The sequence below is a fragment of the Hoplias malabaricus genome, chromosome 11 (genome assembly GCF_029633855.1).
Source record: "Hoplias malabaricus isolate fHopMal1 chromosome 11, fHopMal1.hap1, whole genome shotgun sequence".
Taxonomy (NCBI): Eukaryota; Metazoa; Chordata; class Actinopteri; order Characiformes; family Erythrinidae; genus Hoplias; species Hoplias malabaricus.
This window is the reverse complement of record NC_089810.1, coordinates 24,093,203-24,111,271: the sequence shown is the minus strand read 5'-3', so window position 1 is coordinate 24,111,271 and position 18,069 is coordinate 24,093,203. Positions and strand designations below refer to the sequence as shown.

The 18,069-nt window shown below is 39.0% G+C and overlaps 1 protein-coding gene across 1 annotated transcript in view; it reads left to right on the top strand.

Moving 5' to 3' along the window:
• The window catches only part of atosa (atos homolog A), a 50,247-nt gene extending 39,021 nt beyond the window's left edge, over nt 1-11,226 (top strand). The window contains exons 4-12 of the mRNA XM_066684831.1: nt 1,655-1,780; nt 2,354-4,094; nt 4,571-4,693; nt 6,826-6,914; nt 7,745-7,841; nt 8,050-8,208; nt 8,430-8,498; nt 9,856-10,058; nt 10,383-11,226. Coding sequence (XP_066540928.1) covers nt 1,655-1,780; nt 2,354-4,094; nt 4,571-4,693; nt 6,826-6,914; nt 7,745-7,841; nt 8,050-8,208; nt 8,430-8,498; nt 9,856-10,058; nt 10,383-10,536 — 2,761 coding nt within the window. The 3' untranslated portion in view covers nt 10,537-11,226. The remainder of the gene's footprint in view (nt 1-1,654; nt 1,781-2,353; nt 4,095-4,570; nt 4,694-6,825; nt 6,915-7,744; nt 7,842-8,049; nt 8,209-8,429; nt 8,499-9,855; nt 10,059-10,382) is intronic.
• The last annotated feature ends 6,843 nt before the right edge of the window (nt 11,227-18,069 follow it).

Here is an 18,069-nt window from a genome sequence, read left to right as displayed (position 1 = left end):
ACCTACAGGCTCTGCAGATTCTAACAAGGTCAATTATTTGGGAATAGAGCAAAATTCCACGGACTAGTTCGAAAAAGTTCAATTTTAAACAACTGGCGATTGAGAAAATACAATGCATTTTTTGACAACACTTGCAACTATAAAGTTGTGAGGCCCTCTGCAGAGTATACAGAGAAGTAAACTGTGTGTCGATACGCTTAATTTTCGCTGAGAAATATCATATTTTCTTGATATAGCGCCCCCTAGTGGCTATCGTTACGAACATTTTTATGCACTTAGGGAGTGCTCCCGGGAACATACCAGTCAAATCCCATGATGATTGGACCTTGTTAAGGTAGTCAAACAGGTGCTAACATCTGATTGGCCGATGACGATCACAATTTTGCCCGAATCTAATTGTCCTTAATTTTCCACTTATAGCCTTGCCTACAGAAGCAGCATGCCAAACAGCGGTCCGATCCGCCTTGCGGATGCTGAGATATACACTTTTTATACACAGCATTTACAGCGCCCCCTATATGAATATTGGCTCCTCATTTAACATGCTACCTCAGAATCATATCTGGAAGTAGAATATGAAATTTGAACACATTGGAGTAAAGTATGAAATTGTTATAAATTTGTAAGTAAAACATACGATAAGCCGAAGAGGTTCATTTGCATATGGCGGCCATATTGAATCGAAATTTAAACTTTTTTTTTATAATTATTAACCTTCAGACTCCTGCGAACATTTTGGCACCAAGCTCAAGAGAATTGGACAAAAATCCCCGGACTAGTTCGCAAAAGTAGGTTTTGCAAATGCAAACTAGCGTGATAATAACGTTGGAAAAATGAAATTTTGACTAACCTGTTTTTGATTTGTCAGGACCCAAAGAATCAGTGGAAAAAAAGATTTTGTCTCTACGCCTCACAGTGTAGGAGATATGAACCTAAATGCGTTTCACTTTGCTATAGCGCCACCATTAGGCCAATCAGTGTAATTTTTGTTGTCCTCCGAGATGCACACAAACTACATCTACCCTCCAAGTGGGAAGTCTGTACGACCTACGGTCTCTTCCGCACAATGACTTTTACAGGAGAAAAAGAATAATAAGAAAAACCGGAACAAAAACAATAGGGTTCTACGCACTGAGTGCTTGAACCCTAATAAAATATAAAAGTAAAAATAAAATGCATATGTTTTGGACCTCCCCTTTAGGATATAAGCCTCTGTAAATATTTACATTTGAAATTTTCTCTGGGTGTCATCCTCGAACATCTACTACACACAGTTTCTGAAGAATATGCTGTCCCACATCCTGTCCCAACACACAAATGATCAATTTATCTATTTCTCTCTCTCTCTCTCTCTCTCTCTCTCTCTCTCTCTCTCTCTCTTTCTCTGACACTCCTGCTGGTAGAGTCACATTTAATTAGATAATTTTTAAGTCAACAGCCAATCGATGGCTCCTCAAACGTATTCATTCAAAACAGACAGAATGTAAGAGGAACAAATTCAGGCAGTAAAATGCTTAAGATGCTTATTTTAATTTTTTTCCCCTCACCAATAAGATGATGTGCTAATCCATCCCCTTCAATTTAAATAATTTCTAATCTCACACCAAGGCTTATGGTTTGTACAGTTAGTTCTATTACTGTGTGTACTCTGTAGGAGTGGTGATCGTTTTATTGAGGAGAAAACTCTGCTGTTGGCCGTACGCTCTTACGTCTTCTTCTCTCAGCTCAGCGCCTGGCTCAGTGCATCTCATGGCATCGTCCCCAGAAACATCCTTTACAGGTAAAACACTGTGTGGGTGGGAGGGTGTATGTATGTTTGTGAGGACCAGATGTCCTCGCACAGAGTATCTCACATTGTGTGGCAATGTGAGGATATTTTTGTGGTTTACCTACGTGTTTGTTTACATAACAATTAATGTCACCACTGTTTTAGCCAGTTGTGCTGTTCTATTCTCTGAATATCTCTGGTCTTTATGTTCTGGGGCCATTATGCCAGTTTATTTGAAAACAGTGGTTTTATTTTATTCGTGATTAATTTATTTAGGATATTTAAACATTTTTATAAACCAGTCCCAATGTCTGAATATTCTTAATGATGAAAGCTTTGTTAAGTTCATTGCTCTTTTAAGGGGTGTAATTACATTATAATGCTATTATATAATCATTATATCAGTGGCATAAATGCTTATGAAAAGACTATTTTTTTTATCTCTGTTATTTTTAGGAAAACATATGTGGTACAAAAATGGCTAATGTGACATATATTTAACCTCAAATTATTCTTTTCAAAGAATAATTTCTTCATTTGACTGTATGGGTATTTATGTTTTCCTTTTTTTTTTTTTTTTTACAGAATAAGTGCAGCTGATGAAGAGCTAATATGGAACTTCTCCCAGACCCCCTCAGAACATGCCTTCCCCATTCCCAACGTGTCCCACAGTGTGGCTCTGAAAGTTCGTGTCCAGTCCCTGCCTCGTCAGCCTAAATACCCTGTGCTAAAGTGCAGTATCCACTCTGGCCTTGCTTTTCTGGGCAAGAGGACTTTCGACCCTGGGGAGGGAGCTTTTCGTCGGCTCGAGCCAGTGGGAGATCCTCCCAACCCTCTCCGCCTGCAGGGTTCCCCTCTTTTCTGCAGATCTTTGCATTCCCCATTGCCTCAATGCAACAGCAGCAGTCCTCCCAAACCCCCAAAAATCAGCAGCCCTCTGAACCTCCGTAAAAGCCCTCAGCGTCCAGAGTCTCCCCTTCCCAATAACAAAGCAGTAAAGTGGTTGTACTCTCGAGCAAATGGTGGCTTGGGGGTGCCACCATTATCTGAGGTCTATAACTCTTGTTCTAATGGTGCGGAAAGCTCTGGAAAGACAGAATCATCTCCTATTCGGGGCTTCAAATCTCTCTCACTTATTGACCACACAACATCACCCAGCTCAAGCCCCCGTCCCATTTCAGGAGGCGAAACAAACCCCCTGATAGGTTCCCTTCTTCAGGAAAGGCAGGAGGTTATTGCGCGCATTGCTCAGAGGCTAAATTTCTGTGATCCAACGGCACCTCATCTGCCGGATGCTCTTTTCTCTGCACCCCACGACCCAATGGCCCCTAAATCACCCTGGACCTCTTCCCCTCGGGACGAGGGGCTGTTCAAAAAGACCAAAGACCCCAGTATCCCCAGCCTATCTCCACAAAAACATGAAAGAAACAGACAAGAGGACCTAGATATTCCAGAAAGCTCAGCCTTCTCAGAGGGGAGCAGGACTTCCCTCTTCCGCACACCGCTTAGCCCCAGGAGCCGAAATCAAGCTGAACACACTGACCCAGAGGAGTCTGGGACATCCAAAGCCAAACCTAAAAATTGCCGGAGGCTGCTGCTGACCGATTCAACTGAAGGGTCTTTTATAGCAGAAGCAGTGCAGGACATATCACGGCTAATCCAAGAGAGGCTCCAGCAGTCCCAAGAGCTACTGCAATCCACCTACAAACTGTGCCGAGAACCCGTGGTTCCTAAATCGTCTTCAAATGTCCAGAACCAAGGCCAGAATAACCAGAGCCAGAACCATCACAGCCAACGGGAGAACCACCAGTTAAGCAGCCATGATAACGCTGTCCATGCTAACGGCACCGTCTTCCCACCCCGATCCCACTCTAGTCCCACCACAGACATTTCCAATGGAGACTTGAACACAGATGCTTACATTTGCACAGACATGACAAGGAGAGGGGATTCCAGGCCTGTGAACATGGCCTCTTCAATAGCTGAAGAGCCTACTATCGTCAAAGCAAAACCGCTAATGCAAACCAGTCATAAACATGCACAAAATGCCAAAAATGATCCCTGGAGTTCCCTCATTAGTACAACCAGCCCTAAGAACTCCCATAGCTCAAATGGGACAGTAAGGGCTGAGGACTTTCACCTTGGACCAGAGGAAACACAGGGGAGAAGAGTGGAGACTCGGGCCCAAGCACAGGCCAAGTACACACTGCGAGGGCATGATGAGAACCAGGACCCCTGGGCCTCTGTGTCCAGTACACCCTCTAGCCTTACCCAACACATCCCCAGCCCTGACGCCGCCCACAGCAGCACTGCACACACGCTGCTGGTAAGTGTCCCTTCATGGCTTCCGTACTCTGTGTCTCCAGTTAACCAGCTTTAATTAATCGGTGCCCAGTTCTGGTCTGTTTATATTTCAGATGTAATTTTTTTTTTCTGTTCTAACACACCTGCTAAATTAAATTTTATCCCAGCTACAAGAATGCTGCCTTATACAACAGAATTTAGTATATAAATACACACAAAATCCTGATGTCAGTGAAAAATAGTCTGGACCAGGTGGTCTTTAATCAATGTTTAATGGTGTTTGCATTTTCTGGATGTCCTGTTTTTTTTTTAATATTGCTTTTTCTCTATTAAAAGGCAATGAAACTCAAATGGATTTGCAGAACTTTATTAATATATTATACTGGTCTACACGTTTTTGACCCACTGTTAACACAATTTTCAATGTGAACCTTTCAGTCAAAATTAAAATCTGGTAATGTCACAGTGCGAGACTTTCATGTTAATCCTGTGTTACAGAGAAGCCCTGCCTCCCCACTGAAGCCATGCAGTAACTGGAAGAAGCAGAACAGACACTCAATTGATGGAACGGCCACCAAAGCCTTTCACCCATGCACTGGCCTGCCCCTGCTCTCCAGCCCTGTGAGTGTGTGTGTATGTGTGTTACAGTGTACCTATAGTTTATATGCTTATTTATTTTTGCAGTCAAAAGAAAATTTACAATCTTCACCATGATGCTCAGTCTTATTGAATAAGATTTTAATAGCTTTAATTTGGCGAAAGAAAATTGGCTACATTTCTAGCTTTAGTCACCAGCTTTTATCACAAAACACATCAAACTACAGGCTTAAAGGCAATGTTAAAATTATAAAGCAATAACCTCATCTCAGTTCATGCTACTAACATTTGGAGGTCTGTATATTGTCTAAAACCTCCAAAATGCAGTTATTTTGCTGTGAGCAGAGAGAGAAAGCCTAGCATATTGGACAGAGACACTTTTTTTTTTTTTTTTAACCCATTTACTGTATCATAAACACATTACACTGGCTTTGAGAATGCAAACAGACTAGAGATCAGCAAATGGTGTTTATGACACAGTAAATGGGTAACAAAAACAAAGAGTCTCTGTCCAATATGCTAGGCTTTCTCTCTGCTCACAGCAGAATAACTGCATTTTGGAGGTTTTAGACAATATATAGGCCTCCAAATGTTAATAGCATGAACTGAGATGAGGTTATTGCTTTATTTCCACTCCACTGGTGGTAATATTTATTTACTTTTGCTGTAGATGAGCTGACTCTAAGGAGCTTCGGAGGAGCGCTAACAACACAAAAATAAACACAGACCTACGAAAATAAGCAACTCTACAAATGAGATTCTGTGGTAATTCAAACAGTGAATAAAAGCTTACGAACGGAACCTAAACAAACCAGAGAACAGTGTTCCCTTTAATCATTATTTCACAGCCCATGAGGTCTTTCCTAGGACCTATTTAAAACTTTCTATATTACTCTTTATAAGTTTCTTGCCTTCATTTTTTTTTATATAATTAACTAAAACCATAAAGAGTCACAAATGCAAAGTTTAAGCATTCAAAAGAAATCATTAAATCCTGGACTGCCAATACTCCACTATTTTTTTTTTCACTGTATAAATGCCTATATAACTTCTCATCACAACAAAACACATTGGTACCTATGTGTGTCATGTGTCTCACCTAATTCTGAGTCACGTCCTGTATGTCTCTAATGCTGTCCAGACTTTCATATGTACTTCCTGTTGCCGGTAGTGACTGGGCTGGCTGGCAGGAGTATTATGGGCTGGATTAGCCCACTTCCTCCTCCATAAAGCCACATCTGCTGTTATTAAACACTCAGACTGAGAGTCAGCTGTTGTGTTGTTTTTTTTTTTTTTTAATTAATTTCTTTGAGCTTAGCTTTGTCTCTTTAACAAAAAAATCAGCTAGATTTACACTCATTCAGTTTGAGTCATAATTTCCACTGTCATCTTTCCTCCATAACTCATAAATATAGATAGAGAAAAAATATTCAGGGGGCTCTTATTACACTGCAGGTCCAATGTATGGCATGTTTCTTTTTTACTCAAAATTAATGCAAATGAGTGCCAGTAATCTGGCTTAGTCTTTTGTCTCCTGATTGTCTGTATTTGGACATATGCTTGAAAAATTATAAGCTTACAGTGGGGCCACAGTTTGCCTAATTTTGCTTTCTTAATCTGTTCAACTTGAACTTAAATAAAAACAATTTAAGGGAATGAGTGTTCTCAGATCACCCCTGCTGGTTATGACCACATTAACTAATAGTCCAAAAACACAAGAGGGTCACAAGTGAGGGATGTCATTAAGCACTAAGCTCCCTATATTGTGCATTGTGGTAAAATGTAAAATATTTTTAACATAATGCTGAATTATGATTTTAAAAAGCTTATATTACTTGGTAGCAACATTTGCCTTGGAGCTTTGGTGCTAAAATGAAAGCAGTTTTCATGCCTGAACTATATTGTTACATTATAATTGGGAGAACATTGTAAAAATAAAGTGTATTTTTTGCCACTTAATTCCTTTAACTTTGAGGTTGATTGAACACCAGCAGAACCTACTGCAGAGACTACTGAGGATTTACTGATAAGTATTTTATTTTTGTGCCTGAAGCATCTGCTGTCAGAAAATACAGAAACAAAGCCAATATTCTGATATCCATTCTTTTACCTCAAAGCCAGGTTTGACCCCTTTATTTTCATCTTCTCTGGACCAGGTTCCTCAGAGGAAGAGCCAGACTGGTTACTTTGATTTGGACCCGACTCTGATTCGCTGTAAAGGAGTGCCATGGGCTGCCAGCAAGAGGTATGACCTCATTAACTCCCACAAAATACTCTCTTGCTCTCTGACTATTTGCCAGTTTCTTTTTCTTTCTGCTTCTCATTCATCACTTCCATCTAATTTTAGCACTTCTTGCCATCTATGGAGCTAAATAGTGGCCTTAAGACTTGGAGTTATATTTACATATATCAAGTTTATCAAAATTCATAAAAATTTAATTTGAATATAACAGAGACACTCTTAAAAGTATAATGCAAATATTCCAAATTCAGAATGATTCACTTTTGGCAGGTTCTATTTTGAAAATCCGTAGAGGGAAACTTTCTCAGGCTGCACACACAATAAAAATTTGCTATTATACATTTAGGAGATGTTATATCGATATTAACGGATACTGTGAGTTTATTGTAGGTCTTATAAATTGATCAACCATGCAGTTATGACCATCTTCTTTTTTCTACACTCAGTCCAATCTCTGAACTCCACTACCCACTACTCCCGTTTGCCCTGTTCTTCAATGGTCAGGAATCCCCACATAGCTGTTCCCATTTTCCATACTTGATTATTGATGGTTGACTACTGTATCACTGCTTCCAGATGTTATTGGTGAAAGGCATCATGTTTAGCCCATTTAGTTCTGATATTGTTGTGGCAAATTGTAAATAGTAAATTGTTTCACAACATTGTTGACATTTTAAGGGCCATTCACCAGCATATTGACAGTAAAGGCTCCCCTCTCTAGCTGTACACCAGCAAGGTGTAGCTAGAAGGTATTGTTTCTGGATAAATTAGCCTGTAGGTGAGTGGTGAGCAAGATTTGTGACCCATTGTGTTGTATGTTTTTTTGTGTATAGAGTGTGTTTGAAGAAATCTGAAGATGTATATGAACCTCAGCAGCTCCTGAGTGCCAGTGCCCCTCCAGCCAGTCTCAGTCTCCTGGGAAACTTTGAGGTGCCCACACACATGTATACACTTTCTCACACTGTTGTATAGCTCAGGGACCCATTACATAACATAACACAACTACACTGTTTTCACACACCTCCTTTCAATGAATCACTCCCAGAATGAATCACTTACTCACAATGACTCACTCAGTGAATCAAAAATTAGCTTTTGAGTAACAAATGAATGTCATGATATTGATGTGTGTGTGTAGGAGTGTGTTTTGAACTACCGTTTGGAGCCTTTGGGCACAGTAGATGGATTCACAGCTGAAGTCGGTGCCAGTGGAAGTTTCTGCCCTAGTCACATGACCTTCCCCGTGGATGTGTCATTCTATAGCGTCTCAGATGACAATGCTCCTTCTCCATACATGGTAATATATTTTGGGGCATATCCTACAAAAATTGCTTGACCCAGATAAACATTACTGGACATTAAAAAAAGCAAAACAGGAATTTGGGATTTGTATCAAGTTTGAGAGTTGTCACATATAGCTTTGTTAGTATACTCTTTTTTCCACAATCCAGCATGGAAATTAGTTTGTCCTGTATTTAGTATGAGATGTAACATATAGTTTGTATCCTCATCTTACAGGGTGTAATAAATCTGGAGTCTTTGGGCAAAAGGGGCTACCGTGTGCCTCCATCAGGAACCATTCAAGTGGTAAGGCTCCTGCTGTTTTCTTATTCCCTACACAGTTGTTTCTATACCTTTTAGTGTTTAGTTTTAGTGTTTCCTCAGTGTCCAGGATTAAAAGACATTGCCACTGTATATTTAATGCATGTTGGATAAGGGTGCAGCAGGTAGTGTGTTGTAGTCACACAGCTCCAGGGACCTGGAGGTTGTGGGTTCAAGTCCTGCTCCGGGTGACTGTCTTTGAGGAGTTTGGTGTGTTCTCACCGTGTCCTAGTGGGTTTCCTCCGGGTGCTCTGGTTTCCTCCCATGGTCCAAAAAAACACACGTTGGTAGTTGGATTGGCGACTCCAAAAACTATCCGTAGGGGTGTGTGTTTGTGTGTGTGTGTGTCACCTTGTGCAGTACTTGTGTGCCCTTCAGGTTGTGTGCTGCCTTGTGCCCAGTCATTCCGGGTAGGCTCCAGACCCACCTTGACCCTGAACTGGATAAGCGGTTTTAGACAAAGAATGAATGTTGGATAAGTCCTTTCCTTCAATAAGTGCTTTAAGGAATTATTTAAAGCTTAGCTTAAGGTTTTCTATGCCATGTATTATGGAATGATAGTGAATGTGTGCATCCTAAACCTGTCCTAAACAGATGAATGTGACATTTATGAAAAATAAAAGAAATCTTGTGGCACTGTGCAGCTTATATAAACACACAGTTTACATGATGCAAAGGGACATTCTGGTTATGTCATCAGCCTCTGTATAAACACAATATGTCCACACAAGCTGTATTTTAAGCTGCTGACTTGCACTACCTGGTGGTAAATAATGGGAAAAGCTTTTTTAGCACAAAAGTTGTCAGACTAAATGCAGTTTTTAGATGTATGTGCAATGTTTATGTTGTGTGTAGAAAGAAAATGGGTCTAAGATATTTACTTTCCCAATGGAAATATCTTTTAAAAAATGTTAACTCTTAATGGACAGATTCCTGGACATGCAAGACATAAAGCCTGGTCTTGGTATAAATTGCAGTTCAACTGGTGAAATAACATTCTGCTTAAGAGGCTGAGAAACTGCCTCTATGTGTCTCTTCTTTAATTTATAAATATATTGAGAGAGCTGGAACATAAACTGTATCTCCAGAAAGATGAGAGGAACCAAAAAGAAGATAAAATATTTTTAGCTTGCAATAAAAGTTGTACATAACAGGATATGTTTCCAATTTAACACAATGTAAACAGAAAAAATATTTTTTAAATTGTAGTAAGAAGCACTATGTAAATAAATTTGTTATGATTTGAAGATTATACATAGCAAATAAGACTAAGATCTCATGTCTCCAAACAGTAACAATATATGTTCATATGCCTATCCATATTTTGTACACTTGTTTTCAGACCTTATTCAATCCCAATAAGACAGTGGTAAAGATGTTTGTGGTGATGTATGACCTGAGGGATATGCCGGCCAGTCATCAGACATTCCTGAGGCAGAGAACCTTCTCCGTTCCCATCAAACGCGAATCAAATGGCCACAGCAACAAGAAGCCCCTCCCCTTGCTGGGCCAGGGGCGGACCCTCCGCTACCTCATACACCTGAGGTCAGTACGTGTACACTCACAGGCCTATTTAAACCTGAATGAGATGCATAACTGTGAACACTTTGTATGCAATTGCACTTACGCACAGCTCTTATAATTACCATAGAGGAGCACATTCAGGGCGACGGGTTTGTGTGTGGTAAAACTGGAGAAGTTATATCACCAGTATAAGTATGAAGAAGAACACACCAAACTCCTTATGGATGGTGTCCTGGAAAAAGGCACAAACCCACAACCCTAGGTCCCCGGAGCTGTGTGACAACACTACCTGTTGCGCCAACACCAATTTAGAATTTTTTTTTTTTTTTTTTTGGTCTTACACAGGTTCCAGAGCTCCAAATCTGGAAAGATCTACCTCCATCGGGACATCCGACTTCTGTTCTCACGCAAATCCATGGAAGTGGACAGTGGTGCTGCCTACGAGCTTAAGTCATTTACAGAGTCACCTGCCGACCCCCCATTCTCCCCCAGATGCTAATCCAGTCCAGTCTGATCTAATGTAATCTCACTCCAGCGTAGGGGCCTTACTCAATCAAAATCCTTCTTATTTTTGCTTGTAGGGGGAAAAATAAAAAATCTCCAGATTTATTCCCACATGCACATGCAATCTGACCACCACATTTCACCCCAAAAAATACAAAGGAAAACAAGAGGAATCTGCATCATCAGATCATCGGTGCTTTATCATCCCGGCAGCTGTAAAGCAAGTGGACACATTTGGTTTTGATTGCAGTTTTTAAGCTCATATTTTAGAGCTTTGGTGCAGTTTTTTGTTAAAGAAAGACATGGGGGAAAAAACCAACATGGATCATTTTGCTTAATGATGAGGAGAAAAAAATCCAGTATCAACAACAAACTGATCAACCCTGAAAAAATTTGGATAGAGCACTGTGTACCTCCACCAGAACTGGAAAAAGAAATCAGTAATATTCTACTTATTTCTTTCTTTTTTGTACTGTTACCGAACCACTTTAATCGGAAGTGTTGCAATAGATAAAAGAAAAACTATCTTAACTAGCTTAGTGTTTACATATTTACTTTGTCATTTATTTAATATTTAAAGATCGATATTTCATTTACTGCACATGTGACGCCTGTCGTGCTCAGCATTATGACGTAGTGCAATATGTTTCAATCATACTATGTATTTTTGACTTTAATATTCAAATCTGAAATAAAATAAATATATATCTATGAAAAACAGCAGTCAAACTGTCTCTTTATTCTTTTGCTGATTAAATGGAGTCATCTGCACATTTAATTTTTAAATACAATTACAGTTTATTTGGTTAAAAAAATGTAGGAAAAAAATATATTTTATATATCTTGCTAAATGTACAGTACGTTTTGCGTAACACTGCCACTGCATCTCACATGCAACCTTAAAATTTACACGGAATGATCACTGGATTAGAAATTGCTACGTTGTATTTACACTCATTGTCCAATTTTATTAGCTCCTCTGATCATACAATAGCACTTTGTAGTTCTACACTTACACACTATAGTTCATTTGTTTCTCTGCATACTTTCTTAGCCCAGAGCAGGTATGACTTGAGTGGTGGATCCTTCTCAGCGCTGTAGTGACACTGACGTTTTGGCCTGTTATGTGTGGATCAGAGCCAGCAGGTCTGAGAATGTTCCACCAAACAAATCATACCTGCTCTGCTGTGGTCCTGATATTTGAAGAACAACATGGATACAACATAGGTGTTCTTAATCCAGTGATCATCATCATGGTTTGGGGGGCATTAGTGCCCACAGTAGGAGTGACTTGCATATGTGTGATGGTACTGTTGATGTGAAGGTGTATACTGGGATTTTAAAGCAACATATGATGTCATCAAGGGAGCACCTATTTCTGAGATTATTATATTATTGTTATTTCAGCAAGACAATGCAAGGCCTCATTCTACACAGGCTTAGTGTAGATTCATGGACAGTCCTGCAGTCCAGATCTGTATAGAAAGGTGCATCATGTAGAAGAAAATCAGACAACAAGATGACCAACAGTCTTTTCAAGCAAGAAATTCCACTTGCAGAACAATTAATATTCTCAGTTCCCAAAGGATTAATAAATAAAATTACATGATGTAACTAACATAGTGGTAAAAACACCTCCGCTCCAACATTTGTTGACTAAAATGTATGCATTAAATACTTATTTATTCTTTTAGCAATACCATCAATGAAAACATTTATTATTTTTGTCAGTTCCGGAAGCAGGGATTGTGTTCAAATTAACTCACTGACATGTTATCCAGCCACTTTTAAAAACGATGGTTCTACAAGGGTTCTTTATGAAAGGAAATGGTTCTATATAGAACCAATTTGAAGAAACTACCATGATTAAAGGGTTCTTTACATTGTGAAGAGGTTCTACAGATTGATGGAGAATGTGCTAGATATATAGTATATAGTATAGTAGACCATATAAATAGATGGTCTTATATAGCACCATTTAGGTAAGGGTGCTATATGGCACCAGAAACAGTTCTATTGTTACAATGGCAAGCCTGTTAGACTACAAGAACACTTACAGTGCCATATAGAAACCTTCACTAAAATGTGCTATATAGAATAATCCCTTCTCTGTTGAAAATAACCATTTAATCTCATTTAATCATGCAAAAGGTCCTTCAAGTGTTCAGGTTTATAAATAGAGCCATTGTTATTAATATATTTTGTCATCATCACTGTTTGACTTGGATCTAAATCACATACTGACATGGTGTTCCTCTTCCAAAAAAACTGCAAAAAAAATAAAATATTATAAATATATATATATATGTCCAAGTCTCTTCGGTATTTTCTCTGCTCTCAAACAACACAAAGCCCTGAAAAGATCATCCACTCAGGAAACCAGGTGTACAGACTTTTTAATTCCTTTACATTAATTCCATCCATTTTGTAATACATGGTGTGAGAAGTACACTAAGGCAATCAAAGGGGTAGTATTTGTAGTAAACTGTGATTTCTCTATAGTGATGGGATAGAAGCAAAAGGAAATCTGTTTAAAACTATGCCTCATGCCTCAGGCTTTGTGTACATAATCATTTCCTGTATTAATTTAACCATTGTTAAATTAAGTTTTTATCATATTCAAAATTTATCAGTGATGAGTACCATAGAGCACAGAGATCATTTTATTTTACTATTTTTTATTGAGATTAGTTACTGCAGAAAATGAAATAATCTATCACTGCTAGTTATTTTGAACAGTTCTGATTTGTTTTTTATAGGGTGACTAGACGTCCTCTTTTACCCGGACATGTCCTCTTTTTACACTTCTGTCCGGGCGGAATTTCACAAACGTCCGGGATTTTGTTTTTCTAGAGCTTACATAGAATTTCGAGAAGAGTTTTGTTCACAAACTAGTCCCGCCCTCGCCTACTCCGTTTGGTTCACTTGAGTGAGAAGGGGGCGTGGTGAAGTAGCCTAAAATCTCCTGATTGCACGGTCTGACTGTAGAGCTACCGTTATTGGTCGATAACCATCTCTGTAAACATTTAATTGGTCAGTCTGCACGTCAGAAGTCCTTACGTCAGGAAAAGCTCATGTACCCACCCTCATCTCGAGCAGCTATGCCGAAACGTAAATGTAAGTTCTCGGATGAATTAAAAAAGAAATTTCCAGTTTTGTGTGGCAAATAAAGGTCTAAAGGACCTAAAAGCACACATAGGTTCAGCTAAGCAGAGCAGCTATAATGGAGCAGACACACAGTGTAACTCTAGAATGCAGTGTGTTGCTTAAGTCATACTATGGTATAGATTTCAGGAATAAAAACTCGCTTACACATCAGGACCACAGTGTGATTAATATTTAAACCCTGAATCGGTGCACAAACCCATGGCATGTAGTTTCACAGGACACAATTAATGATCACGAAAATGATCCAGAGCGAGTGGAACTCCAGGGTCCCCACGAGGCTCCATTGCGTTACGGCTCGGACTCATACAATAAACTTAAGCCTTATGCATCGCAGTGAGGGGCTGCACTGAGAGGTCGTCATGTCGTGTGGATGCGTTTAATAAAGAAATCTGTTAACTGACTGCTTCTTTAACAACTCACTCATGGCTCACAGACCGTGAGTCTGCCTGTCTACATATTATTATAAATTATACAGACTTTTTTTACTCAATTATTCTGAGACTTTTTCTCAGAATTATTCCAAGATATTTTCTCAGAATTCTGACTTTGTTTTCGGAATCTTGTTTTCTTTTTTCTTTCTTTTTTTTTTTTAACGCCGTGGCCATAAAACTCCGTTGTATGAATGTATGTTATGATATAAATGTATTTTAAAAACATCTCGAGCTGGCCTGAGAAAACTACTGATCAATTTTGACTCAAGACAAACTGAGTGAAGGGTGAACCCACTATGATTTATTTTGGGAGAAGAGGCATGATCAGTGGACCTTTTGAAGTTACAAAAAAAAAATGCATCTTTAAAAAGAAAACTTGAAAGATACCTGATTGCTTTTGTTTACCTACTAACAGATTTTTATACATTTTTGTAAATTAAAAATAGAACATTGCTTTTTTAATCATCAATAACCCAAATTCCTATAACTTGTAATCATTCATTCATTATCAGTAACTGCTTATCCAGTTCAGGGTCACCAGAGCCTACCTGGAATTGCTAGGACCGTGGGAGGAAACTGGAGCACACGGAGGAAATCCATGCGGACACAGGAAGAACACACCAAACTCCTCACAGACAGTCACCCGGAGCAGGACTCGAACCCACAACCTCCAGGTCCCTGGAACTGTGTGACTGTGATGCTACTTGCTGCACATAAACGTAGCGCATTTGTGTATTTTTTAAATGAATACCTACTATTACCACTTGATTTCAAATTATTTTGTCATAAAACTTGCAGGAAGGTTTTACAAGGACTAAAACAGGTGCTAAAATGTAAATCATATAGTGGACTATTCAGTGTTTTTCATTTGGTAGTGTATTCTACTAATCATTTAATTGGTCAATAATATTAAATAAAATATGGAATTCTCCATTCCTTTTCGTGTGAGATAATGGAGACGAGGTTGAAGTGAGAAAAAATGTGTTGTTTGGTGGCATCAGTCCTGGCATGACAAACAGGGGCAAGTTAGTTGAGTGGCAACATGTGGCTGCAGCAGTAAACAGTGTTAGATCAGCTCATTAACCAGTCATCATTGTTTGCAAAAAAAAAAATCTTCATGATCTCTGAAAACCTGCTGTCGCCTTATTTGTCAGTTAGCTAGGTTTTAGTAGGGCCATTATTATAGTGCATCAGCCTCTCGCTTATTTATATAGACCTGTGACTCACAAGTGCAAGTTACAGCTCTTTAGGCTTGTAATTATCTGCAACTATTACCAGCCCATAAGAATGTACTGTCTATTTATCATGGAGTCTAATTTCTTATAATAATAACAATAAAAATAATTCATTCACTCATTATCTGTAACCGCTTATCCAGTTCAGGTTTGCGGTGGTTCCAGAGCCTACCTGGAATCATTGGATGCAAGGCAGGAATACACCCTGGAGGGGGTGCCAATTCTTCACAAGGCAACACACACTCACACATTGACACCTACGAACACTTTTGAGTCGTCAATCCACCAATGTGTGTTTTTGGACTGTGCGATGAAATCGGAGCACCCAGAGGAAACCCACGCAGACGCAGGGAGAACACACCAACTCCTCTAAGACAGTCACCTGGAGCTGGAAAAAATCTGAATAAAATACGAGAGTAAAACAATGCTACAAAAAACGTAGAATGAGATACAATGGAACTATAATTATTTTGCAATATCCTGCATTTTTTTTTATTATTTTAAAGAAGTTAATGTTAATCTTTCTTAATTCTCAGTTACTGCATGAGATGTTACATACGTACATTTCAGACCCGTTTTAAATGAGGCCGCTGGACTAGACATGATTTTAGGAACTCATTCACAACTTAGGGGTATGATCTCTAGTATTTATGATATCATTATTTTTTATTAAAATTTTTATTAAAATCAGAACAATGAATAAAAAATGTTCAGAGTGGGAGGAGGAATTTGGATGTAGATGTAAAAATGTACCTCATGTGACCATTGTCATACTGCTTAGGCCAACTTGACACATGCTCTGCTCATGTTCTAGATTGAATTCTGGAGAAACATTTTTAAATCTTTGTCAAGCAACTGACAATTGAATTTTTAGGGTTACAGTGAATGGGACAAACAGAGATGATTTGGATTTTTCTAATATCCTGGCTCAGAGAAGAATTTAGTTGGACTGGATACTCACCAAAAGTTTCACAATGATTTCTTATTCATTCATTCATTATGTCTGTAACCACTTATCAAATTCAGGGTCGTGGTGGGGTCCGGAGCCTAACCAGAATCACTGGGCGCAAGGCGAAAACACACCCTGGAGGGGGCACCAGTCCTTCACAGTGTGACACACATTCTTAGTGACCTCTTACTATTTCTTAAATTAGAAAAGATTAAATATTGACTTAGGGTGTCAACCAAATAATTTTATACAACTTGGGATCCCATGTTATAAAAATAAATAAATAAATAAAAAGAGCGAATTAACACTTTAGATTAAATGAGCCAAGAACTGGCATTATTTTAATAACATTGAGAAAGACTGGTTGGTTTTGTCCACAGAACTTCTCCCCCAGGGTGGTGTGTTTCCGTTCTCTAGACTTTTCTATCTAGAGACCGTTTTTAAAATATAGTGAGTGGTGGGTGGTTATGAGAGGGTTTTTGTAATATTACTTATCGTTTGTTCAAAGGGTGTTTAGGGGGTAATAACAAAATATTTTCTTTGTTTTATTTATATGTTAAATTACTATTTACTTCACTGAGAGAGTGTTGTGCCAGTATTCTACATCCACTCTCAATTTAGTCACACAGTATTCTGTTGGCTTCCGCAAAACCTGATTTGTCAGATGAGGTATAAGTCAGAGAATGTTTTTTCTCTGCCCCATATCCCAGTAGGGTGTGAGCATTGTGCATGGTCTGTGACTTGCTTTTCTGAGATGGAGAATACTAAGTGCTGCTGAAACATTACTCTGAACACATTTATTCATAAAGGTGGGTTTGCCCTGGGCATCATACAAGCTAACCCCACTGCTGCCTTGATGCACAACTTAATGGGCTTGGCTCCCTGGTTGGCTGGCTGCTCCACCTATTGCTGTTTGGAGTGCTGGCACATAAGGATAGTGAACTGAGTATTTAGGAATTAAGAGTATTATGAAGAATCTGGTAATAGCTTAGCTGCTCACTGTGGGTATCACATATTCATTAAATATGATGTAACAAGAGCTCTTGTGGATTGATGAATATTCAGTGATTCCCACCTCTATTTGCACCCACCCTTCAGCTTAAAAGCCCTGCCCCATGACTTAATGGGAACTGTTCCTTAGGTTTATATTGTAAGAAATCCTGGATATCTGAGTCCACCAGTTTGAGTCTTGGAAGTCTTTGAAACTCAGTTTTAAAGCAGGAATGCTCAGACATGGCATTGAGTACTTATTTTGGTCATGACAAGTTTTCTAGGGTATTAAAAACACAACACAGTCATGATAACAAAGTTAAAACTATATTTTCAGCGAAACCTAAAGTTCAGTGCCCTTTGTTGGACTGGTACAAGTGACTCCTGGTAGAATCCGTACCCACTTATTCCCTGAAGTGGATAAGCAGTTACAGACAATGAATGTATGACTGAATGAATGCTCAGTGGGACAGGAGACTAAGCCATTTAAATTGGTATTGGTCTCAGGTTGCCTTATACAGCTATCTGGGAAAACATGCTTTGTAATATGACCCATGTAAAACTGAATAAGTTTTATTAAGCGATGCGTTATCTCCTCACGTTATTGTTATTGTTTGTGCTAAAATCACTCTCTGTTACCTTTAAGTTGCATCATCCAACTGCATGCGCTGGCTAAAGGGACTTGTGTGCGCTGGTTGATTGACATTGGACATTGCTCATTGGACCAATTAGAATACAGTAAAATCGCTGCGTCA